General features: G+C 40.9%; 1 protein-coding gene across 2 annotated transcripts in view; it reads right to left on the minus strand.

Annotated features, from left to right (window-relative positions):
- LOC133452442 (netrin-G1-like) overlaps positions 1 to 27,062 on the minus strand; it is a 107,570-nt gene that overhangs the window by 40,882 nt on the left and 39,626 nt on the right. For both annotated transcript variants that reach the window (XM_061731750.1, XM_061731749.1), the window contains exon 3: positions 26,362 to 27,005. In XM_061731750.1, coding sequence (XP_061587734.1) covers positions 26,362 to 27,005 — 644 coding nt within the window. The remainder of the gene's footprint in view (positions 1 to 26,361; positions 27,006 to 27,062) is intronic.

The raw sequence follows: 27,062 nt of genomic DNA on the forward strand, positions 1-27,062 counted from the left end.
AAAGGAGCATGAGGCAGGATTGAGGCAGGATTTATGAAAATATCTAGATTGTTATCATAATGTCCAGAAGCCAGCGTTCCAAACCCAAAAGAATGAGCCCTCTAGTGTATCTCTCCGTTGCCTTGAACAGGCTGTGTGCTGCAAAATGTGCTGCAATTCGGTCCCGAATTTCCCGCACTGTCCTGCGGATGTGACTTCACATGATGCTGCATGTGCGTTCTCCCCCTGTCTCCCGTGCCGGCTTCGCTGTTGGCTGCAGTACCCCCAACGGCCGTCGTGGTGAAGGGGGGGCGCTAATGAGCCTCATTTCTTAAAGGAGCCTCATGCTCCTTTAAGGAAAAATTGGAAGGAATTGGCATGTTCTCTTCTCTACAGAAGATAATACTATTTAGGAATCAAATAATGTGGAGGAATTTGAGTAAAAAAACAAAAGCCACATGCCCAAGCCATGCACTTGTGGACCAATCGCTGAGATGACACTGCCTAAAGAACCTTCATTTATGGTCACTACAACCTGAGCACTACAGTTACAAAGTCTTCTCACAAGTGCCCATCAAAACTGTATGTTTACCTTATCAGACAGACAGACAGACAGACAACTTTATTAATCCCTTTGGGAGGTTCCCTTAGGGAAATTGAAATCTCCATCTCCATCTCACTCAGCACTGTTATATACAGAAATGTACAGACATTTGAAGGATAAAAAAGGTGGAACAACACCAGCACCCGTATAAAGAAAATAATTGGATATCATAATTATGATACATAATAATAATTATAATTCTTCCGTACACCAAAAGTTTTTGACCGCAGAGGTTTTTTGTTCTAAGATGAAAAAGATGTCATATGCTTTGAATCAAACACAAAGGACCATCTAGACCAGGGCTGGGCAATTACGGCCCTTGAGAGCCGCTTGTCCTGCACGTTTCTCTGCTGTAACACACCTGATCTAAATCAGTGGCCGTTATCAGCTTGTCATCAAGCTCTGCACAAATCTGTTAATGACACAGTCATTTGTATCAGGGTGTGATGAAACATCTAAAAGATGCAAGACAGCGACTCTTGAGGGCCGGAATTTCCCAGCCCTGATCTATACTGTTACCAGTAACACATTCACAAGCTAACAAATCCAAATCAGGGGGTTGGGGGGGACGTTGGGAGATTTCATGTTGTGACTTAGGCCACGTTTACACATAGCCAGGTATTTACAAAAACGGATATTTTCCCCTCTACGTTTTGAAAAATATCCTTGTTTACACAAACCCGCATAATTACGCTGTTATGGTGCTATGAGCATCCAAACCTGCAGGGGGCAGTGTAACGAGAAGCATAAAGTCATGCTAGCCAATCGGAATCCTGGAAAAAAACGTCAACAAATGACACGTGTGAAGCCTGAATAATATGGTTCCGCGTGAAATCGACGGCGTAGCCTACAGTACGTACGGTGCGCGTCGCCGCGTACCCTACGCCGTAGGCTCTGCGTTGGTGTAACGCGGAACCATAAATCAGCCTTGACTGCCAGTTACGTCCAAGACGGAACGAGAGTCTTTCGTTTGGAGTGACAGAGAAGTGGAGTTACTCTTAAGTGTGACTTTAGAATATAAAACAGGTAAAATACAAGAAAATATTGACGGTGGCCAAACAAATTGTAAACACAGGTCGCACAAATGATGCTGGTGACGTTTCTGTTGCATAATGTGACGTTCTGAAGCCTAAATCTCCGTTTCCCTCCGTTTACAAGCGAACGTGAAAACTGAGTTTTTGAAAATCTCCACTTTGGCCGGAGTTTTCAGAAATGATCGTTTTTGGTGACTTTGAGCTTCGTTTTCGTGTAAACGAACGGCCAAAACGCATGAAAACGCCACCGTTTTCGCTCCGTGTAAACGGGGTCTTATATCCCGTTTGGAGCACTAGAGTGGGAGGGAGGAGCTAGCTCTCTGTGTTTTATTTGATGTTTTGTTTGGAATACCCACAGACATGAAATCTTCCATTATCCCCTACATTACCTTTAAGTTCACGGCCCTGCACAAATGACCAAGCTACTTACAGTGTTGCTCAGGGTCAGGCCAGCACACTTTTCAGAGACAGTTCATTTCAGATGCTTGTTTTGAATTCACAGTCTGATTGTTTCATCTGCTCCTAAGCTCAGAGCCGCAGGTAATGGTGGAAACATAGATTGACCAATGTGTCATAAGGATTACCGTTTGGCTCAGTGCTCTCTTCACTATGAAAGACCGCAAAAGAATCTGCTTCCCTAGCAACAAACTGCTCATTACCCACTTGCTCCACTCTTACACTTTGAGACCCACACTGTAATTAAAGCAACTTAAATTTTTTTTCTTAAAGTATTTCCAGTTGTAAAAACTTAAATCTAAATGTTATTCAGTGCGTGCAATCATTTAAGTCAGTCCAGCTAAACAAGGTAGTTGAATGCGTAAACATTGTCTAGTCAGTTGTCAGTACTCGCATCTCAAAGTTGTTACTCTACAACTTAGTAAAGTTCTGCTAACTTTTATTAGTTTGTTGTGAGATGTGGGAAAGTGCACAAATCCTACTACGACAATGAGCTGGAGTTTTTCTTTACATTGCCTTCCTTCACATTGCACATGTCATTGACATTTTTCGTGAGGAGAGGAAGAGTCACCTCATTACTGCATGCTCTGTCACCGTGAAATTGAAGAGTCTGATTAGGTCTGTCTTTTGTTGCTCTATGTTGTGGCCAATTTTGTCATTCTTGGTGGTGTAATGCAATACTAGGCAAATTGTTATTCCCCTCCCCCTCCAAATTGTTGAGAAAATATCCAGAGATCACAAGTTAATTCCCCCTGCTCTAATTTTCATTCAGTGCGAAATAGAATCTGAATTTGCATGGCTTGGGGGGGCCCTGCCCCTGAAAGACTGTGATTTGTTTCAATGACAGGGCACATTATTGAGACTGCATTGAAGTAGTCATACAGTATTGTAATGCATAATGCCCTAAATCCCACTTCAATGCTCATAGTGGAGGGCTGTATTATTTGTGATGTGATGTTAGCAGGTGAGATGAGATCGAGGCCCTGGAGAAATCAGCATGGGGAAGAAACAATGTATTGATATGAGATGTAGAGGTTGTCTGAATGCGTACCTGCATACATGTGTGCATACTGTATAAAGTGTAAAAAATAGCATAGTTTTCACACTTTTTATAACCTGAAGATTCAAAAATAGCAAATGTATCCAATTCAGAAGTCAGGTGAGTATACACCCACATAAAGCCATGCAACCTGACATTCATGAAGCTTCACACAATTATCTGTACTTTTTTCTCCTTACATTTTATAAACAGCCTTGTTACTCTATTTCATTTCGGCCTTTAAAAACAAAACTATCCAGTTAAATTGCGCCATCCGGATAGAGTGAATTTGGTTGTGGTTGTTTCAGATGTTCTTGTCCAGTTTTGTTCTTACATCCGTTCCCTCAGATTCCTGCAACTAAACTTGGATGTACATTCCAATAAAGGTTAGGATAAATGATAACATGCCTCTGAAGTTTGACTTTTTGCACCATTACAATACTTATAGGCGACTAGTCATCATATCTTCTGCTCTCTGAAACACATGTTAATGCTCAATAGTACACATATATGGTTCTTTAATATATTTGCATTATATTAAGATACATTCATTTTCAATGGCTTTTGTCCTTAATGGCTTTTTTCCCCCTTACATTACTTTTACTTTTATACTTTAAGTAGTTTTGAAACCAGTACTTTTATACGTTTACTTGAGTAAAAAACTTGAGTTGATACTTCAACTTCTACAGGAGTATTTTAAAACTCTAGTATCTATACTTCTACCTGAGTAATGAATGTGAATACTTTTGACACCTCTGAACAAGATCCTCTGTTCCACTGACTGCTGAATCTTGCTTGATCAGACAAAAGATGTAGTAAACAAATATGATAATTTTACTATTCATGAATGCTTCCCCTCCAGAGAATGTTTATGATGATGTATTTTCTCTGGCACCCATATATTATTTACCAAGAAAGCCTGGGTCTTAATGAGTACTAATTAAACACGGGCAACTGGGAGATGACTGGCAGAGTACATCGCAGCATGTGACAGACATTTGGTGCAAGATAAGTGAGCAGGCGCTGGCAGAGTTGGAGAGAACCTTATGGCTGAAGCAGAGCAATGCTGGAGTCGTGTAAACCTGCACTTGAACCTGACTTTCAGACTCCGTCAATCAGGCTGGCAACAGCTGTCATGGTTCACAGGGCACGGGCTTAGGGGATTGGGAGAGCCTGTATGCGTGTACTGTATGTGAGAGACTGGATAAGAGGGAGTGAGTTTTGTGTGTGTATGCGTGCGTTTGTGTGGTTTTGTGAAGGGCAAGTTTGCTGTGTAGCCATTTATAGTGATAACATGAGCGAAACCACTCTGCTTTTTGTGTTAGAACTCAGGGTTGACTTTAGCTTTCAGGCATATCAGTTTATCCCTAGCAAACAGCTCTGCTGCTCATTAAATAGGACCTATACACATAAAGATGTTTTAGACAAGCCATCATGTACTTTATTTCTCTAAATTCTTTTAATACGCCCCCAATTGGGAACACTTCTACCTCCTATAATTTTTGCCATTCCTTCTAACAATACTTAAACACAGTTTCCGGATATCAAACAATGAGGCATTTCTCATATTTTGTCCCAGTCCTTCAGCAAACATATCTTTTTCCTTGCCACGGTTTGGCTTAAGGTTTTTGTACCACTAAGGGAGTTTTTTCTGCCATTGTTTATGTTATGTTTATGTAATAATTGCTTGGGGGTCATCTTCTGGGTCTCTGGAAAGTGCATAGAGACAACTTCTGTTGTAATAGACACTATACAAATAAAATTGAATTGAATTGAAATTAAGCTGTGCAACAGTATGGGGGTCATTGGTGCTTTATCAACTTCTACATTTTCAACAGATTCTCTAATCAGAAATCGCTTACATAAGCTGTTCTTTCCTCTAGCTCAGTGAAGAGTTGGTGCTACTCTGAAACCGCTTTTCTCAGGGGCTCTCAGTGTACTGAACTGCAGTTCAGTACCTGCTCCCTCTTCTTCCTCAGTTGTGCCTAGGTTATGTGTGGAGAATGTGGTGTTGTATAATCTTGTTGAAAAATACATGGTATCCCTGGAAATAATACAGTCTTGAAGGTAGCATATATTGGTCAAAACTTTTCTACATGAGTATCTCAGGTGGTTAAACAGGTGCACCATACACGGAAACTATCGTCCTTGTGTAGGCAGTCCAGGTTCAAAACCCGGCCTGTGACTCTTTGCTGCATGTCTTACCCTTCTCTCTCTCTACCTCTATATATAATGTGTGTGTGTGTGTGTGTGTGTGTATATATATATTTTATGGTGGCATACTATGCACTATTGATCAGTCTTGGACAAGCATGCATTTTGTAAAGTATAGGGCATTGTATACATAGTGCACAGTGTTCCATATTAAAAATAGCTGGTCTACTAGAGGAACTTTTACTACTTAAAGCTGGGCATACACTGTGCGATATTTTAAATCGTACGAGACTGCCCCATCTCACACTGCACGACTAGATCGCAGAGTTCAAAAGTTCACAGCCCACGATTATGGTCTCACACTGTACGACCCGATGCTCTGATGCGACCCGTCTGCTCACACTATACGATCATAATCCTCCCGTCGGACCTCTGTGTACTGGAACTCGGGGCCGGTTCTGGGGCAGGGGTGGGCTGTGTCCACCCAAACGTGCGTCCTGCCCACCCGATCAAAGGTTATGGGGATCCTTTATTTTTTTATAATTTTATTTTTTTATATATATATTTAAAAAATTCCAAAATATCTGTACCGTTTCTGATTGGGTGGGCACTGCGCATCATTTTTAGACACAACAAAGAACGCATACCGCAAAAGTTGTGTCCCGACGTCCCAGCAAAATGAGAAAAGAAAAAAGAGGTGTTCCGAACAGCAGACAGCGCACACACTAAAGGCTGATTTATGGTTGCACCAGCGCAGAGCCTACGGCGTAGGGTACGCGGCGACGCGCACCGTACGTGGAAATGCGGTCTTTTTTTTGCTATTAAAACATGATTGTAATGTGAATTTGCAACACTTAAACTACAAATAATAGTTTTTTGACGTGACATCAGATATTGCGCATGCTCTCTGTGAAAGGATGAGGCAAATCGGGTCGCAGCTGCTTCAACTGTGCGATGCCTTTACGAGGAGCGACCAGGATTTCAAACACGTTTGATTTTCTTGCGACCTCACGATTTGTGATCAGGAGCTCGTCGTGAGGTGTTAATCTCTCGTCGTTACCCTGCACACTGTACACTGCACGAGGCACGAGGCACGAGCAACGATTGGGTCAAAATCGGGCCCGATCAAAAAAAAGTCGCACGACTGGAAAATCGGCTCAAAACGAGCCGATAATCGCACAGTATATGCCCGGCTTTAGTTAGACTCTTCCTGTGCTGGACTCCCAGAACACCTGTCATTGAGATCAACAAATACAAAGGATCTTTAGTACCCTTTATCCAGATCCCATGAATTAATCTAAGAACACACACTTGAAGTAGAACGAGACCAAACTTTGAACCACACAACTTCTAATCTTTTTTTTCAGTTTTCAATAAACTGTCAAAATGACATTCTGCCTCCGCCTTCTGAGTTCAGCCTTAGTCAAACTCTTAACAGTTCTTTATTTTTCTTTCCTTTCACTTGTACATTCTCAATATCTCTTAGCAACAGAAAAATGTATTGTTAACATTCTTTAGCCAAAAGATGTCAGAATTACTCCCACCCTATAACACCGTGAGATACTGGCAGGGTTTTAAGAAGCCAATCCAAATTCCCATCTCTTAACAGAGTAGTTTTGGTGCTTAAATTTCACCAGTTATGTTTCAAAGTTTTAAAAAAAAAGTATGAACGTTTTGAAAAAGTATGAATCTCACAAGTACAAATTAACTCAAATAGCAAAGGGCTTGATGGTTGATGCAATACTTGTTCAAAGATTTTGATAAAACAAAAAAGACAGCATAAATTCATGTTTCTAGTTAAGGTTAAAGGGTAACATGACAAACACTGACATTAGATGGTTTCTATAAGCACAAAAGGCATAACATACAGCATAAAATGTCATATGTGTAAATAGTACTAACATGAACTTTATTATATGTTATCAATGAGTAGCTCTTACCTTCTTGGCTATTGAAAAATCTCTAAACTGTATTGTTTATTATGAATAAATATAGAAGAGTATAGGTTACAGTGTGTTTAATCATGTTTGGATGTTTTGAAGAGGAAGCCCCTACTGTAACGCACTCTACAACCATGGCCCTGTAGACAGCTCTAAGCATGTCTTTTCTACATCTGTCTGTGGCAACTTGTGATTGGATCTCACCCCATCCCATCTGCAAATAAACAACTACATGATATCCTCCAGCAAAGACTATTGTTGTTTTATACCTGCAGCTTCATTTCATAAATCAACCCTATAAACAGAAACAATAGCAATGAAAAAACATGGGAGACAACAAAAGATTTCAATGGATTGCAACAGAAATGTGGAAATTAAATTAAGTAGATCTACTGCAGGCAAACCGAAACAACAAAACTGTATCCATAAAGTTGGTGTTTGGTTTGTGTTGTCACCTATTACGGCTTTCGTTATCTTTTTTGCACTTTATTACAACACTATTGTGTGAATGATTGTGTCCTCCAGCCTATACAGAAGATGCTAGTTATGTAAACAGCCCTTCATTGTAACCCAGGACACAATGCAAAAATAATATGATCACATGTGGTCCAGACAACATCTGAATGTCGTTTGGGGCATTTAAACCAATATTGAAGAGTGTTTACTTCTATTAAGATCTCTTAGGATTATTTTAATATCAGGTGTAAACAGGGCCCATGGCAGCTGCGTCCCAGTCTATGGCACGTTTGCTGCAAAGAGCAACTGACCCAACAGACTGTGACCATGCACAGCCTCACAGCAGCAGCACCCCTCCCCCCACCCGCTAAACGCCAGCTGATAAAAGGAGAAGAAGACAGCAGAACGGAGGAAGGAAAGAAGAGACCAATACAGGAGATGGCCACCGCCCTCTGCCCACCGCCAGTACCCAACACAGTGGCCCTAACAGGGCACAACCTACACCAAAAGGCAACATTGGCACAGCTAAACTGTACCCCCTCCCCCACACACCAGGATGTAGCATGCAACAAGCCAACACACCACCCTACCCAAAAGCGTCCCAAGCCCCAAATCCACCCCCAGAGGCGTGCCTCAGCCCCGCACAAGCCCCCTGAGGCCCCGCCGCAGGTGACACCCCGACACCAGACACTCTCACCAACAACCCAGACCACGCAGGGGCCCAAGGGACCCACATGGCAGAAGAGGGTTGAAACACTTGCCGGCCTTCCTCACTCCCAGTTGACCAGTCTTGTGCTGGCCCCCTTTTTTTTCTCTTTTGTGCATGTTTGCAGGCCGGAGCTTCGGGAGCTGCGTGCTGGCCTGCGGTCCCCCCCCGCCCCCCCCCGGTCATCCCGTTGCTGCTTCCACCTGCCCGCCCCCCCCCTCTGGGCATCCCGCTGCTGCTTCCACCTGCCTGCTGTGTGCTGCTGACCCCCCCGACCCCCCCAGTCTGGCCTGCGGCAGGAGGGTCCCCCCTTATGATCCAGGTCCTGCTCAAGGTTTCTTCCCTCCTAAAGGGGAGTTTTTCCTTGCCACTGTTTGGCTTAAGGTTTTTCTCCCACTAGGGGAGTTTTTACCTGCCATTGTTTATACAATAATTGCTCGGGGGTTTATGTTCATGTTCTGTGTCTCTGGAAAGCGTCTAGAGACAACATCTGTTGTATTAGACGCTATACAAATAAAATTGAATTGAATAGATTATTTCTAATTCTTCTAATTTTAGGTGTTTGTCTTTATTTTGAAATGTGTGTGTCTGAGTACATTAAAAAGAGAAAGATGTGGCATGCAGACTGGAAGGTCCCAGAAATATTTTTTTGTCTGCTTTTATTGATTTTAGTTCATATTTATTTGGTATATGTGTGTGTGAATGCTTTAAAAAGAGAAAGGTATGGCGTGCAGATCGAAGGTCTTAGCATCGCCAGCCTTCCCCGTAGCTGAAATGGTTTAAATTGGGATGGAGGAGGGAGTCAGGTCAAGGGGTACAGAGGGCTCCAGGAGAGCCCAAGGCAACCCCAAGCCAGTAGCACCACGTGGCAACACCGGGGGATGGCCCATCAAGCCTCCAGATCCAATCGATACCACCAGCACAGACCAGAACACGACAGGCAAAAGAGCCCGGAAAGAGAGCGGCCTGGCCCAGCTCTGGGTTGAAAAGGGGAGAGTGGCATGATAACAACAACACCAACAGCAACCTTTACATTCAATAAAGATACGTGATTCTATCCCTCCCCCGAGGTACGTGGCTCAGTGGATCCTCAGTCTAAGAAGAGCACGAGTATCAGACTGATTACAGCACAGATGTGTATTGTGTGTGGTTGAACAAAAATGCACGTAGATATTAGTGTGGGCAACTGGCACTCAGACAAAATTAATGATGAGAGAAAAGTAAAAATGATAATGATAATAATTATAACTGCCACCTTTAAATAATCAAAAACATTATCATCATTATCACTACATTAGTACAGTTAGTTATTGGGTTAGAAAATAAGTGACAGCTGACCAAACGGATTGTAGCTCGGTAGTGTCAGTTGAAGGAGGTAATGGAGTTTTTACACAAAGTTAGATGTATGGGGTTCTTTGTTTTCCAGCTCATGAAGATAGTTTTCTTGGCAATAGGGCAATAAGGCAAGGTTTATTTTGAGTTGTGTCCAGATTGAAATCTGATAAATCTCCTAATAAGCAAAATGAGGGAGATAATGGGATGAAGCAGCCCAACAAATGAGATAAAGTTTCAGTGACTTCTTTCTAAAAATGTTTAATGGGTGTTAAATTCCAGGTGGTGTGAATATATATTTGTCTGGAATGTTTTATGAGCAGTATGGACGGGTCTCTAATACAAATCGTATTTTAGACATTTATTGTCTTGTGCAATAAGTTCTGTGGATGTTAGCAAGTTAGTATTTTTAGTCATGAAATAAATATTTTTACAGATTTGAGTCCAGAATTTGGCATCGGGACCAATTGAAATATATTTTTCCAATTTCATTGACGGGAGAGATATGGTCTTACCTGAAAAAACCCTTATTTTCATATTTTAAAGAGGATATTCTTTGTTGAAGTGATATTCATTAAATCTGTTGCTGCCGGCAGAAGACCTAGGTCTGAATTAAGATCAACTAAGAGCAAGCTACAATTCCATCAAGCAGCTAAATAACATCCTTTATAAATACTCAAGAGGAATATTGATTGACTTCCTCTGCTGCATTTTCTCCTGCATTCAAAAAAATAAATACTAGGTCTGAAAGAAAAAGAGATATCTGTGAAGACAGTGTGGATGCTATCTTGTCAGTTTGGAAGGGAATAAACTGTCAGTGTTTTGTAGGAGGGAGGAGCACGCGGGAGATGAGATGTCGTGGCCTGATGACATTCCACTGACTTTTCTTAAACTCCAGTGCACGTACTGTGAAGCTGTGGATATCCTCAGGGTGTAAATCTTCCGTATGTGGCTCAGAGGGGTGTAATTCCCTTCGTGTGAACGATCTGTAAGGCAGCTATGTACCAATTTAGACTTCTTTTAAGTGCAAGACACTGTTGAAGTGTGCAATACTCTACTTTAAGAGCTTACGATTCCCATCAGGGAGAGAGATACAGAGTTTGTCTCTGGCTTGAGGGGAACATTTGAGAAGATAAAATATCTGCAAAATGTTTCATACCTTATCTCAAACTATTATTCTTTTGACTCTAAATTGCCTTTGAATAACTTGTATGTACACAGCAGTTGGAAGTTCAGGAGAATATCATTTTTGGCTTTCAGACTAAGCTTTTCATTGGGTAAACAACATAGCTCTTTTAAAGGAGCATGAGGCTCCTTTTAAGAAATGAGACTCTCTAGCGCCACCCTTCACCACAACGGCCGACGGGGGTATTGCAGCCAACAGCAAAGCGGGCACGGGGAGAACGCGCATGCAGCGTCATGTGACGTCACATCCGCAGGACAGCGCGGGAAATTCGGGCCCCGAATTGCAGCACATTTTGCAGCACACAGCCTTTTCAAGGTAACGGAGAGATACACTATACACTACATTCTTTTTGGTTTGGAACGCTTCATCTGACATTATTACTAGAAAACTTAAAACGTATACGTATTTTTTTCATAAATCAGCCTCAATCCTGCCTCATGCTTCTTTAACATGTTTATGCTTGCAGTTATGTTAACTTTAAATTCTCTTTCATCCCTGTTATTTAAAAATGATGCACTGAACTCCTTGTTTTTAAATATAACTGTCTCCAATATTGACAGATAAGTCAAAACCATTTGTTGCAAATGATAATCATGAAATCAGAAATACAAACTGTTGCATTTATGTAGAACTTTTATGAATTTTGATTATAAATACTTCAAATTGATTTTTGGATCAAAATTAATTTCTATTCCCTGTTAAGTGAAGATGCAGCCATGCAAGTACAGAGCATTCAAAGCTTTGCCTCTTGATGTCCAAATTGTCTTTTTGTTATCTTACATTTGTTTTGTTCTGGATAAACATTTAAAAAGTAAGAGTAATTCAGCTTTGCATAAAATGACCTGGCTCGATTAACAGCACATACTGTACAGACATTGCCCTGGAAAAATATGACCAATGGGATTTGGCAAACTTCAAATGCTTGTAGGAAGGGGTTTACAGTGTAAACATACAGTATGTGCTTATTTGTACATCATAGTGCAAGCAAGCAAGCGGGCAATTAAAATTGTTCTACTGGGAATTTAGTAAAATCTGGTACTGTAGTTACCAACAGTCAAACAAACTGAATGTGTGCATAAACACTTAATACTTACAAACCTCTTAGTAATCTTAGTACATTTTTGTAGTGTGCCTTAGGGTACATTTTTCTGCTTGTATGTGTTTTTTTTTCTGCACAGTCTCACTTTAAAATCATGGATCAGTTGTATATGTTTACCAATGGACATGTTAGAGTTGTTTAGTTTTTTTTTAAAGTATGTTAAACTGAGAGCGGTGTTGATTTTGATTTGAGGTTTTTACAGTGATTGGGCATTGAGTGACGCATTGAGTGTAAACTGTGAAAAATGTCAGGTATATGTCAGCAATTAGTCTGGTTAAAAAACCCACTTCACATGCTGCAAACGTCTCGATTAGGCTGGCCTTTCATGCGGTCCTTACATGAACCTGTTTTTTACTTCCTGTTCCAACTTCTCACCTCATTTGTTTACCTTGATTGATGATTGTTCTCAGCTTTGTTTACTGAACAACCTGTATATACAGTAAGCTCTTGTTTTGTGTTTTTCAATATACAAACTTAAAATTGTGGTTAAGGACTACATTTGAGTCTTTATTTTTTTAGGCACACCACCAGGTAATGATTTGAGAATGAAAAAAAAAATCACTGCTCACACATTTTTAAACCACAAGGCCATTTTAATCACAAGGCCATTGTGAAGCTGAACATAAGCCGTATAGCCTGACGTGCACCTCCCCTGAATTGTAACTATGCATCATTGCGAGGGAACTGCAACAAAACTATGACGTGGGTCAGGTCTGCAGCTGTTATGCAGAAGTATAGATCATGCGTTATGGTAAATTATTGGGAATCTATAGTATGTGTTTAAAGAGGGCATCAGATCAAATTCATTTAGCATCTAACAGCTTACTGTAATTTTTCTTCCACATGAAACACTAAATTGTATATTGGATTGCATTGTATATTTGCACAGTTGGAGTTTATATGATAATCCTAGCGTATTTATTCATTTCCATCTATTTCATTCTGGTCAGAGTTTAGCGTAGCAAAGAGATAATAAAAAGAAGAAACAAAAACGATCCAACATCTTCCTGTTTGAATTTCAGTGCTTTCTTCCTTATTTATGTATTTTTAATATTTTCAGTTTTCCATTCACAAAACCTGTTCTTCTTTTAAAGAGTTCACTGAATTTTGTGTTGAAGTGCGTTCCAGGCTCTTTTTATGGGAATGTCCCATGAACCTAAAGCAGAAGTCCAGAGTTAGCAGAGTTTAGACTTTTCTTTATTGTCATTGAATAAAAAAAACAGCAGCAATTTCTTATGCAATGAAATGTTGTTGCTCGACTTCCATATACAGCAGGAGTAAAACTAAAAGGATACACAGTATAAACAGTATAAAACAGAAAAAAGATAGTAGCAGCAGTGGTGTGGATTATTGCAATTATCTGAAGGTAGAGGGTGGTAGAATAAATACAATGAATATAGTGGTATTTACAGGGGTCGGAAAAATATAACATTTAAATGTATCTTATATACAGAATAAACAAAATAAGCAGAAACAGTGTCAGCGGGTTGGAGGGGGTTGGCATTTAGCAGTCTGGTGGCTAGGGGGAAATAACTGTTTGTGAATCTGGCTGTTCTGCAGAACCTTCTGCCAGACGCCAGGTGGGAGAACAGTTCATGGTTGGGGTGGGTGGGATCAGAAAGGATCTAGTGGGCTTTGATGTGATGAAGCCATGTCCTGATTATCTTCTCCGCTGCCCTCACCACTCTCTGCAGAGACTTTAAAGTCCGCAGCCGGGCAGCTCCCATACTAGACGGAGATGCAGCTGGTCCGCAGGCTTTAGGTGGTCCCGCTGTATAAGGTTGTTACAATGGGAGGGAGGAGGGAAGCTCTGCTCATCCTCCGCAGGAAGTACTGTCCCTTCTTCACCAGGGAGGAGGTGTGTGGTGACCAGCTGAGGTTGTCGGTGATCTGCACCCCAAAGAAGTTAGTGCTACTCACGACTTCCACGGCTGTGTCGTTGATGGGGGTGTGTGACTGGGTTTGGATCTCCTGAAGTCCATGATGATCTCCTTCATCTTGTCGACATTCAGGACCAGGTTTTTCACCTTACACTAGTGCGCTAGATGTTTCACTTCCTCCATGTATGCCAGTTCATTCTTATCCTGACTGAGACCCACAACTGTTGTGTCATCTGCATATTTCAGAATGTGGTTGGTATCGTTCCTGGGAGAGCAATCAGGTGTCATCAGGGTAACCAGCAGGGGGCTCAGAACGCAACCCTGGGGGTGCCAGTGTTCAGGGAGATGACACCAGAGTTGTTTTTACCCCCACAGACAGACTGGGTTCCATCGGTCAGGAAGTCAGGAAGAATTACACTGGGTTGTCTTGAGGCCCAGGGCCCCCCAGATTGCATACCTGGTCCTTGGGTATGATTGTATTTAATGCCGAACTGAACTCCAAGAACAGCATCCGTATGCGGGGGTTGTTTTTCTCCAGGTGCTCCAAACTTAGTGGAGAGCAGTGGAGATGGCATCCTCAGTGGAGCGGTTGGGCTGATATGCAAACTGGAGCGGGTCAAATGATGGGTGGAGTATGGAGATGACGTGGTCCTTCACACTCTCTCCAAGCACTTCATGATGGTGGATGTGAGTGCAACAGGCCGGAAGTCATTAAGGGAATGTGATGGTGAGTTCTTTGGCACAGGAATTATAGTTTCTGATTTGAAACAAGAAGGGGCCAATGGCCATTGGACGGACTGGATTCCCTGCCACAGTTTTCTGATGTTGCTGGGGTCCTGGAAGAAGCCTTGGATCTTCTGACTGTGGTCGCGCTTTGCTACCCTGATAGCTCGGTTTAGATTTGTCCTTGCTGATCTAAGTGCCGTTGCACCAACAGATTTGAATACAGCATCACACTTCTTCAGTCTCCTTATTACCTTCTTAGTCATCCACGGTTTCTGGTTGGCCCGTATGATGATTGACTTGGTGACTGTAACCCCCTCCATGCCCCACTGAATGTAGCCTGACACAGATGCAGCATACTCTCCCGCATCAATGTGTTGGTTGTCTGTTGCAGCCTCTCTGAACATGCTCCAATCAGGGCATTCAAAAGTACTGAAGTGCAGACATATGGCGCTTTTAAACTAGTACCCACTCAGCGCGACTCGACTCGTCCTTGTTTCTTTTTAAATATCCAGATGAGAAGTGGGCAGGATTGGAGCGAAGCTGCTGTGACGTATTTGATTGTGTGATCTAAATGGAGAAGACAACAACACTAAAGATGTAGAACATGGAGGAGATGATATATGTGATGCTTGGTCTGTGACTTGTGTTCGATATCAAGTTAAAAAATGAGAGTGAAAGAAGCTTCAAGCGGCAACGCTTTTTTTAAAAAATTTTGTTTGTGTCGGCGCTGCTGAGAAATCAGCTGAGAGCCGCGAGTGACGGAGTGCCTGGTAGATGTGGTCGTTCCTTATCACCCGTCTAGATCCCTTTTTAATTCTCTCCCCAGCCACCAGCCACCACATCTGCACCTCAGAGTTGGATCACGAAACAGACTTTTGCTCTGCCATTGCCTGTCGGGTAAAATGAGGAAACCACGAGCTCTTGTGCCGATTCCCGCTTCCTGATTCAAACGTCTGACGGCCCCACCCCCCGACCAATCGGTGACGTGTAGTGTGATGACGTCCGTTCCAGGGCCGACTCAGCACGCTTAGAACCTCGGCAGAATAGATACAGAAAAAGTATCTACTCGGCACGCCTCCACCCGCCTCGGCCCGTAGTGTAAAAGCGCAAAACGGGGGCGTGGTGAGTAGAGGCGCGCTGAGTAGGTACTAGTGTAAAAGCGCCAATAGCTCCTTCAGGCCATGCTCTCACCTCCTTCACAGCAGGCTTTTCTCTGGTGAGTAGAGGCTGGTATGCAGGTATTAACATAACAGAAAGGTGGTCTAAGGAGTCAAGGTGGGGGCGGGGGGCTGCTCTGAATTTCTTCTTGATGTTTGTATAAATCAGGTCCAATGTATTTTCCGCTCTGGTGGCAAAATCCACATATTGATAGAAGTTGGGAAGAACATGTTTCATGTTGGCCTGGTTAAAGTGTCCAGCAACAATAAAAACGCTTTCTCGGTGTGAGGATTGCATGTAGCTGCTGGTAGAGAACACTCGGGGCTTGTTTAGCGTTGGCACTTGGTGGGATGTAAACAGCAACAATGGCGGCGCTGGTGAATTCCCTGGGTGGATAGTTAGTGGATGATCTCCACCTCGGTCAGAAAGACAAGCACTGGTCTCATACTCCGCTATCCACACTCACTGGAGAAGTGAGTGTGGATAGCGGACTCACTTCCCCAGTGAGTGTGGATAGCGGACCATGGGACCAGAGGACTTTAACTTAACGATAACCTCTCAATTCTAAAGTTAGTGTTTTTAAGTTGCAGATTTTGCACAAAAATTGGGGAAAAAAAAGTGGGTGACTATTTACTCAATGATTTACATGATTGGTTGTCGATATATACCGTAAATGTCATGGAATGACACAATTTGAATAATACATAGCTAAAGACTTGTCAAACATTTTATCGTTACAGCAAGACATGGACTACGACTGCTCCGACTGACACCTCACTGCGCTCCAATTTTTTTTTTTTTTTTTTTTTTGGGCTCTAGTGGCCCTTTATTGAAGTTGCAGACGGGATTCGTACCTGCGACCGCTGCAGGAGAACTGTAGCCTCAGTATATGAGCTGCTGCTTAACCCACTGCGCCACCGAGCGGCCCAATGCGCTCCAATTTAAGCAAGACTGTGGATCTTTTTCTGTGATGTGAAATCACTGTTTTAAAGTGTGAGGTCAATTATTGTGAAAGTTTTTGGCATATAGGAGAAAGTCAGGGTATTCGGAGAAAAAAAAAATGTTGGTACAGGTAGAACACAGAGAGTCCCCAATTCAACTGTACAGCTCAATATTTACATTTATAAATTATACATTAGTATAATAAACAAACATTGCAATCCTTTTGCACCAGAGCATTTTACAAAGTGCTCATGCTCACACACAGACATAATTCAACTAGTTGCTCCTGCAGGTTTAAAAAAATATTGTTTAGTACCTTGCTCAGTTGAACTTGAGCAATAAGAGCTGAAGATATGTGGTTCACTTTCAATTATTTTCTCACATATAAGCCCCGTACATGTACAAACCCACACCAGGAAGGAACTAGAGCCATCGAAATCCATGCTGAGCAAGTGTTATCAAAGGTTGCTTTGACACAATGCATACTTCCCCACCTGGAAGAGGAAATATTGGTGACAGAAAAATTATAGGAAAGGTCATGGAAAAAAAAAGGAAAGAAAAAAAGACATGGGAGGTTGTAGAAGGAGAAAAAATAGCACATTAGCACTTATGGATTAGCTGCCTCTCATTCCCAGGACCCGCTGCAGCCCTGCAGATGTGAAGCACTGACCGTGCAACCACCCGGTAGCGGTCGTGTCTTAATTAACAAGCAGACGTCTAATCAATAAGTGAGGAATGATGGAGGGAGAAGACATGAAAGGTGGGACAGCCAGCACAGTTCAAGGTTTTTGTTTTGTGTTCATGTGAAATAACATTAGAAATCAATGCCATAGCTATCACATACACACTGACTGGATACACATGAGGTAAGAAAAAGAGACAAAGCAAAAAGATTTTAAAGATGGAAAGATGTACAAAAGATTTTGATATTTTTAGTTTAGATATTCTTTTGACAGTTGCTACCAAAAACGCCAAGATTTGTCAAACAGCTAGCATACATTATATTTTTTTATGTATCTAGGTTTTGTTCAAAGTAGCACAGTAATTGTTTTGATGACAGCACTTTACTTCAACTGGAATAATGACAGCAGTTGCCACAGTGATGACATAAATTTAAGCTGCATGTCTTGCTGAAATCAAACTATGGAGTCTGAAAATAGACATTTTAACCCAGACTTGGGGGAAAACATATCTCTTGCAATGAGGAAGATGAAGCAAAATAGAATTGGATCATTTACTTTAGTATAATATGCAAAAAAAAGTTGTATTTGCTCTGTATCTTTTTATATCTTACTGAAAAACAATACTGTTTTGATTACTAGTGCTTCAGAATCTATTTAACATGTCTAAAACAAAAAGTTTATTTTTTTCTGAGTAAATTGATTGAGATTCTAGATGTGTGTTTGTAGCTCAGATATGAAATCAATATTACCCTGGTCTGTATGGTCTCTCAGGAACATACAATTATGTGTTTAACTGGTTCAAAACGCACTTAGAGAACAGAAAGTTCCTTGTGTCAATAGGTAACTAACTACATGATGACAAGAGTTACATGTGGAGTTCCCCAAGGTTCTATTCAGGAACCTCATCTGTTTAACAATAATTATGTCACCAGGACACTTGATGTGCCAGAACGTTCTTCAGATAAACAAAAACAAAACTGAGGTCATTGTCTTTGGTGCCACAGAGAAATGATTACATGTCACCACAGAGCTTTAATACACCTAAAAACCAACAACCAGTCCAGAAACCTTGGTGTAGTGATGAGCATTAAGGAAATAACAAAGTCAGCCTATTAAGAATATACCAAGAATAAAAGATCTGATGTCTCAGCAGGATCTGGAAAAACTAGACCATGCATTCATTTTTAACTGCAACTGCAGGTCATCCAGAACTATCCAGACCAAAAAAAGTCTCCTCACTAAGACCTGTGTGTGTGTGTATATATATATATATATATATGTATATATATATATATATATATATATATATATATATATATATAAATTAGTGCTGTCAAGCAATAAAAAAAAGAGAGATGAATTAATTAAGATCTGTAATTGATTAATCTAATTAATCTCTTTTTAAATCTCACCTAAGAATTGCTGAGAAGAGCCCTCAACTTGATGTGTTCCTTTAAATTCATTACATTATTGTGGCAGATCAAAAGATGGTATATAACAACAAAAAAGTGTGTGTGTGTGTGTGTGTGTGTGTGTGTGTGTGTGTGTGTGTATACTGCATACCTCAGATACAATAATTTCTGCTTCAGGTACGAGCTCTTGTACATATCTACTGCCACTGACACCATTACTGCTACATGTCAAACTGGACTGTCAGTTTTCGGGCCTTCAGGGCTCGTCAAATGTGTCCATGTACCAGTGTCAGATTGTGTATTCAGGGGCTGCGTCTTCCCGTAAACTGCCCTCAGAGCAACAGGCCATAGAAGTATTATTAATTTACACAGCTTCTAGTTCTTGTACACTCCCACAGCCTGGGAGGTGTGCAACATCCAGTACAGAGAAAGTCTCTGAATACACAAATGTAAAATAAAATGCTTTGGTGAAAGGCATGCCTTTTTCAAACTTACAGGCACCATATTAAAATCTAATTGTTTTTTTATTTAGCATTACCGTATTTTCCGCACTATAAGGCGCACCTAAAAGCCTTCAATTTTTTCAAAAGCTGACCATGCGTCTTATAATCCGGTGCACCTTATATATGGATCAATATTGAGCCGCAACTTCACCCACTTCTTGAAGTGATTTTTCGTCAGATCAGCCTTCCACATCAGTTCCGAAACAGCTTTTTTTCTCTCTTCTCCCTCTGGATATTTTTCAGCAAAGGCTCTGTATGTATTGTTGAAATGTCTTGCGACATTTGACCGTTTATTGTTAGACAGTTTTTCTCCACAAATTAGGCATACTGGTAGGCCACTCTCATCAGAGGTAAATTCAAATGAATCTGCCCAGGTATCATTGAATGTTCGATTTTCTTCAGATATTTTTCTTTTCTTACATTTCTCCATACTTGGCCTTGCTAGGGTTGAAAGTCGCGACGAATGGATGGCGTTTTGGCTTGGTATACCGACTTTCTGGAGTATGACGTTTATTTTGAGCAACGAAAAACAATAAAATATATGTATTCTAATATGTCAAGATCACAATAATCTTCCAATTTAGAACTAAAATATTAAAGAACTAACACAAATAAAATACACTTCAATTAAATACTTAGTTTTTTTTTTTTTTGTAATTTATTTTCCCAAGCCACTCAGAGCCGCAGTGCGGTGCGGTACCCTTGGTCAAATGCACAGGTGTGAATCCCAGAAGGGCCGGTGTCCTGCATGTTTTAGATGTTTCCCTGCTTTAACACACCTGATTTTAATTCATCATCGTCACCAGCTTGTCATCAAAGTCTGGATAGTTCTGTTGATGACACAGTCACTTGTATCATGGTGCAATGAAGCAGGGAAACATCTAAAACCTGCAGGGACACCGGCCCTCGAGGACCGGAGTCCGACACCCCTGGTCTAATGGATGCATAACGTAACCCCAGCCTCTACTGTAGCGCCTTATAATGCGGTGAGCCTTATATATAGAAAAAGTTTTAACATACGTCAGTCATTGAAGGTGCGCCTTATAATGCGGAAAATACAGTACATGTATTATGCTTACATTGTGGTCTGACAAGATACACACACACACACACACACACACACAGACACAGACACAGACACACACACACACACACACACACACACACACACACACACACACACACACACACACACACACACACACACACACACACACACACACACACACACACACACACATACATACACACATACATACATACATACATACATACATACATACATACATACATACATATGTATGTTTGTATGGCCCTGCAATGGACTGGCAACCTGTCCAGGGTGTACCCCTGGCTTTTGCCCAAAGAGAGCAGGGATAGTCTCAATCAGATCCACGTGGCCCTAAATAGGAATAAATTGATTTAAATAATGGATGGATGGATGGATGGATGCTGTCACATGCATGCATTGGAGGACAGCTGAACAGAGCTTGTCAAACTGTTTTAATGTCACTTACTACTGTCACATTCTTAAAGACGTGTAACAGGTCGTTTCCACCTGCCCCCCTGTCACATGAAATACTAAATGTGGCCAAGAAAAGAACTTAAGTACAGTTCTTGTCATTCATTCGATACCATATATAACCTATGGTAGCATCTAAGACATGCAGGGCAGTGGCACTCGAGGACCAGGGTTGCCGACCCCAACAGCCGCCATGGACTGTAAATAAAAATAGCTGAAGCACTAGGTCACGTGACCCATTGGCGTCTGAAGAACAGTTTTTAAGTAAATTTTTCGCTAAAATGTCTGTTGTCGTCAGGCAAATAACACTATGAAAAACACCAGATGGAAACTACAGAGGTTTCCATAGGAAATAATGAACTTCTGAGAAAGGAATTCTGGTTGTTTCGATGAAAGATGGAAATACTCATATCTTATTCATATCCAATTCGTGTCCAAATATGAATGAAGCCTGAAACCTGTCAGAGAAAATACGAATTGATGCACTTTTTTCACCACTACATGTCCACTGGTCATGTCTGACCTGCACCTCCAGAGGAGCTAAAAAACAGAATAGACGTTTGAGTTTTGTAATATAAATGCAACCTTGGGGAACAAAGTCTTCAATTTTGCCAACAGTGTATATTTGTTTTTTTAAAGCAAAAAAATGTAAACCAAAAAGAAGTATATTTTGAAAATCAAAGATTTCGTGATCTGTGTAACCCCCAATAAATAAGCGGTGAAACTCCAACCCGGAATTATATTTTTGTGTGTTTTCTTTTCCCTGGTGTCAAGGAAGAGAAAAAAGAGACTTTGCCTTTGATGTTTTCTTAAATTGTCTTTAAAATATAGAAACAAATTCATGACCTAAAGATACAAGAATACATTTAGTAAGGAAATCTTTCTTCGTGTTTTAGCAGACTTTTAAAATAATGCCTGTTACTTTCAAAAATAAATTCTTGAACTGTGTTTCTAAATGTCTTATCTTTATCGATATCAACCTAAATCAGATGTTTGTTCAAAAATGCAAAAGTATGATGAATGAGGGAAAAGAAAAAACCATTAACAGATCCCTGGATGGATTTAATTTAAAAGTGTTCTTCCTGTGTTTATCAAAAGAACAAATCCGTTTACATCCTTTCACAGTCTGACATCGCATTAGTAAACCTGCAAATATTCAACTGTATGTGTGGCAGTGAATGTTTATCAGTCTCTGCGTGCCATTCTGGGAGTTCTCGGACAGGATGGCCATTCTGTGATAAGCCTTTCACATTTTGTTGTAGCCAGAAGGCTGCCGAGGCTGCTGGGAACTCTAATCAGTCTCTGTCCACCTGCCTCTATCACGCGCTTTCAAGTGAGTTACTGATCCACCTCTGGACAGAAATTGTATGTTTATTTTCTTTTCTTTCTCATTGCAAACTTTTGCTCGAAAATTGAATTTGATGCCTGGGGGCAGGATGGAAAATTGGGCAGAATAGCTTATTTTCCCCACACCCATCCCTTTTGCCACTCTTTCTAATGAATGGGAAAATAAGATAACTGTGGGAGATGCCATTCTGTGCCGGCTAGCAGGCCTTTCAATTTAGAGCTCATCAATTCAAATTTGCGCTAAGTGTAAAAATAGGAGCATTGTGCATGATTGCAGAACACATATCTCTTACAGTGGGCGGAATTGGAAATATAACAGCTCCATTATGAAAAACTTATTTCGGCATGTGATCAAAGACATCATGGATCTTGAGGCCTTGTGAGATTTCTTCACAGACTATGACAGTTCATGTTCTCAGAGCAATTTGTTCAAATAAAACAAAGGACACCTTGTGGAAGAAATTGTGAGTATACTCTGGTCATGGCTAAATTTGGAACCATAACCTGGAAATGTCTTTGTGTTTTCCTGATATATCCCTGATGATCAACATTTAATCAGTTGTAAGCGCTCTTAATTACAAGATAAGCTCTCCAACCAATTAACCAACTTGCTACAGCTTCCAATCTACATTAAAATCTACCCAATACTTATTGGGGACTAACTGTTTAAATTTACCTAAGGACTCATCTCGTAGGTCATTAGCAACAGAGTTATCCTCCATATAAACCAACTGCAGCAAGCAAAACAGTGAAATTACAGCCATGTCAGACATTTCCATGACCCACCTAACGAATGAAAATGTTTCCATTTCCTGCATCAGAGTCCATCTGATGACTGCAAGATAAATATGCAGAAGAGGCATTTGTCATCATGAATTGTCTAAACATTATTAAAACATATATAGAACATCATACTTCAAGGGTGGAAAAGAGGAGAGTTCAAGTTTATGCGCGTTGAACACAATTATTATTTGAGAAAGGTTTCTGCCCATCTCCTGATGGTAAACAGAGAGACTGGCTGCTAGGGATGGGCGGTATATGGACTAAAAAAATGATCGCGATAATTTCTGCCATTTATCCTGATAACGATAAAAATGACGATAAAAAAAATACCAATACAAAAACGTCATCAACAGGAATTTATCCTTCCTTCTTTCTTTCTTTCTTTCTGGCTCATTTTCTTTCTTTCTTTCTTTCTTTCTTTCTTTCTTTCTTTCTTTCTTTCTTTCTTTCTTTCTTTCTTTCTTTCTTTCTTTCTTTCTTTCTTTCTTTCTTTCTTTCTTTCTTTCTTTCTTTCTTTCTTTCTTTCTTTCTTTCTTTCTTTCTTTCTTTCTTTCTTTCTTTCTTCCTTCCTTCCTTCCTTCCTTCCTTCCTTCCTTCCTTCCTTCCCGTACGTTGTGCGTCGATTTAACGCAGAACCATAAATCAGCTTTACACAAAAACATCATCAATGGGAATTTATCGTTTTTACCGCGAGATGACAAATTCTTACCGTGATGAATTTTTTCGGTTTAAACGGTAAAATATCTCCCATTCCTACTGGCTGCTTGCTGACAATTGTGCATTAAGGACCTGTGGAGATTACAGTATGCTCCCCTGCTGTAGAGAGGACAAAAAAACAAATAAAAAACTTAAAGGAACTCAAGTCCTACGGATGTGATGATATCATTAAACTTTATTTTGCCGACTATACTGTATGTATGATGGACTGGTGACCTGATCAAGTGTCTTCCTGCCTTTCCCCTATGATCCAGCAGACCCCTGTGAGCAAGCCTTTACATAATAATTGGAAGATGTTTCATCCCGTCTTCTTATGGCGCTAGCGCCAATAAGCCATAACATTGAAACCCCTGACTGTTACAATGTGTAACATGGCTCATCTGGTTACAACCCAATGCATGGCTGGGAAAATGTGCATCCTGACATCCTGGATGATGCTTTTACACTTGCCTTTGCCGCCTACCAAAAGAATTTGGAGACCAATAACGTCTCACAATGACTGTGAATCATAAAATAGGATGATGAGACGCCTGCAGAATCTTGATGTGTCTACTTAATAAAACATGTAGGGGGACATTTATTAATACTCCTATATTCACTGTCTCTCGGAGGCAGCATTCTCAGCCCTTTGTCCTTGTCAAGTTAGCCTTGTAATAAATAATTCAGGAGACTAGAATTCAGTTTCCGCTCACCCCACCCCATTCCTAATTTTGAGTAATTTTAAAAACATAACTTCGGGCTGCCAGCTTAACAGTTAAACTGAGGGAACTGCAGTTTTGAGCATTGTTTTCATTTGGATAATTTCAATATCTTATCATTAACGCCTTAAACTGCAGTTGTTGATGTCTCTTGTGTAACTGTTAACTTGTGTGGCAAGATGGTGGGCATGATGCATGTCCAGCTAGGGGTAATGCATGACATGCTTTGTTTTGTTTTCCCTGTCCCATTTTTTAATGAGAAATAAAGTCATCCATAAATATCCATTTATATTTGGACAGGGCAGTTGATTTTATCTTGCAAAGTTTTTCTTTTTGTTTTTATTTCATGCCTCCTAACAAAAGCAAATATGTGCATGCATGGGGAAAATACAAATGTCTCATAGTACAACGTGATAGGATAGTAATACATCTGAGCCATCACTTGGAAAATAATTATAGAAAATGCAAATCTGCAACAAAACTAAACTCAAAAAGTCCACAATCATGTCCATAATTTAGCATGGATGTCACAGACTACTAGCAGACACGTTTACACTCCTGTTCATTTTAGCAGAGGATTTCACTGACGTTCTCCTGTAGAAGTGTTTATCAGTGTGCTGTTTCTTTAGTTTTATAATCCTGCAGACTGCTGGAAGTCTGTGACACTCCTAATCTCTACTTCAGCGACAGGATGATTTAAAAGCACAATTGCTATCAGTTCATCATCATTAGGAGTATTTTTCACCTTCATTGTGAGAATTGGATGATTCAGATGGACATGAATACCTGACCACTTGAATTAGTTTTTTTTCCCTTTTCTGACACACTTTTATTGCGCCGACATTTATAAAAACATGCCAGGTGTCATGCTGGTCTACAGAATGAAAATAAAGGATGGGCCGGAATTTACTAACACAGTAAAGAGTGTAAAAGAGTTTTAAAATGGTGCACAGTTGAAAATCATCTCAACCTCTCGTCATGAAATATCTTACATGGAAAGGAACGGCGCTCGTTGTACGTCCTTTTAAGATCATCAGGGCCAAGTTAAATAGCCATCGTGCTGCTTTTTAACTTGAAAATCAAAAAAAAGTTTGAAATGACTAACATAAGACACATTTAAGTCCTGTATACTTAGTAGTATTAGTAGTATTTCAATTTCTACAATTTAATTGTATTTCTGTGAAGCTAATCAGTGAAATATTGTTTTTAAATGCATTTATGTTGATAAATATTTGCTTACCAGAAGTATTATTTCCAATTTGTTCAATTGCATTTATGTCATTAAATGTGCCTCAAATGTGAAAAGATTAATTCAAAAGACATGTAATTATTTACTTCTTTACTCTCTTTTGGACAAAGTCAGGAAAAATACTCCAACTTTCAGGTTCTCTTTTTTTACTTTTCTATTAAGATACATTTGTCAACAGACTTGTAGCTCAGTTACATGAAGAATCAGAGGACTCAAAGAGACAATGATTATTCAATCGCTAATTATAGTAATTACACCTTCACAGGTTCTTGGTGCTATGTAAAAAAAAAAGATTTTTCAATAAGCCTGTTTTGTGTTTTCATAATGGGTCTTAAAGGAGCATGAGGCTCCTTTTAAGAAATGAGACTCTCTAGCGCCACCCTTCACCACGACGGCCGTCGGGGGTACTGCAGCCAACAGTGAAGCCGGCACGGGAGAACGGGGAGAACGTGCCTGCAGCGTCATGTGACGTCACATCTGCAGGACAGCGCGGGAAACTCGGCCCCAGCCTTGCAGCACATTTTGCAGCACACAGGCTGTTCAAGGCAACGGAGAGATACACTAGAGGGCTCATTCTTTTTGGTTTGGAACGCTTCATCTGACATTATTACTAGAAAACTTAAAACGTTTACGATTTTTTTTCATAAATCCTGCCTCAATCCTGCCTCATCCTCCTTTAAAAAGTCATGTTTTCTGAAGCAATTGTGACTCAAGAAATGTAACAAACAGACATTAACAAAGGTCGGTGAATCTTACCTGCCCTGCACTCTGATGTCAGAAATAGCGTAGAAGTATCTGGATAGGTTGTTCTCGTCCACCATCGTGGCTCCGGTGGCCGGCTTCAGCAGCCTAATCCTCAGATCAGTGATGGTGAAGAAGTCCCGCAGGTTCTTGGTGGTATCCAGCTGGCCGTATAGAGAGGCCATGTTATGCAGCTGAGGTCCAGCAAACAGAGCGAAGCGGTCCTTTATCTCAAAACGTACGGTCTTGTCATTCTTCCACACGTAGCCTCGGGAGTAGTCCTCTGTGCAAATGATGTCCAGTAGGGTGCGTTGGGTGAGGTCAGTCGCTGTCTTGGGTTCCATGGTGAAAGCGTCCAGGCAGTCGGTGGCGTAGAACTGATACGGGGTCCAGGTCCGGCCGTAGTCCAGTGACTTTTCCAGGACCATCTGCTCCGGCCGGCCCGACTCAAAGGTGAGGACGATATCGTCGGTCAGTTCAACCGTCTTGTTCCACGAGAGCGTGAGGTTGACCTGCAGAGGCTTTGGGTATTTTTTCCATGATGTGGACTGCCAAAAGGTGGTGGGGTTTCTCCCCTCAAAGTCGAACATCAACTCAGGAGGGTGAGCCAGCTCCTCGGTGGCAGCGTCACATTCATTGTTGCACATGTACGGATTCTCCTAAACGGAAAAAAAACAATTACATAAAAGTCAGAACACGTTTCAACAAGAGAATAA

Source organism: Cololabis saira, chromosome 10 (genome assembly GCF_033807715.1).
Source record: "Cololabis saira isolate AMF1-May2022 chromosome 10, fColSai1.1, whole genome shotgun sequence".
Lineage (NCBI taxonomy): Eukaryota > Metazoa > Chordata > Actinopteri > Beloniformes > Belonidae > Cololabis > Cololabis saira.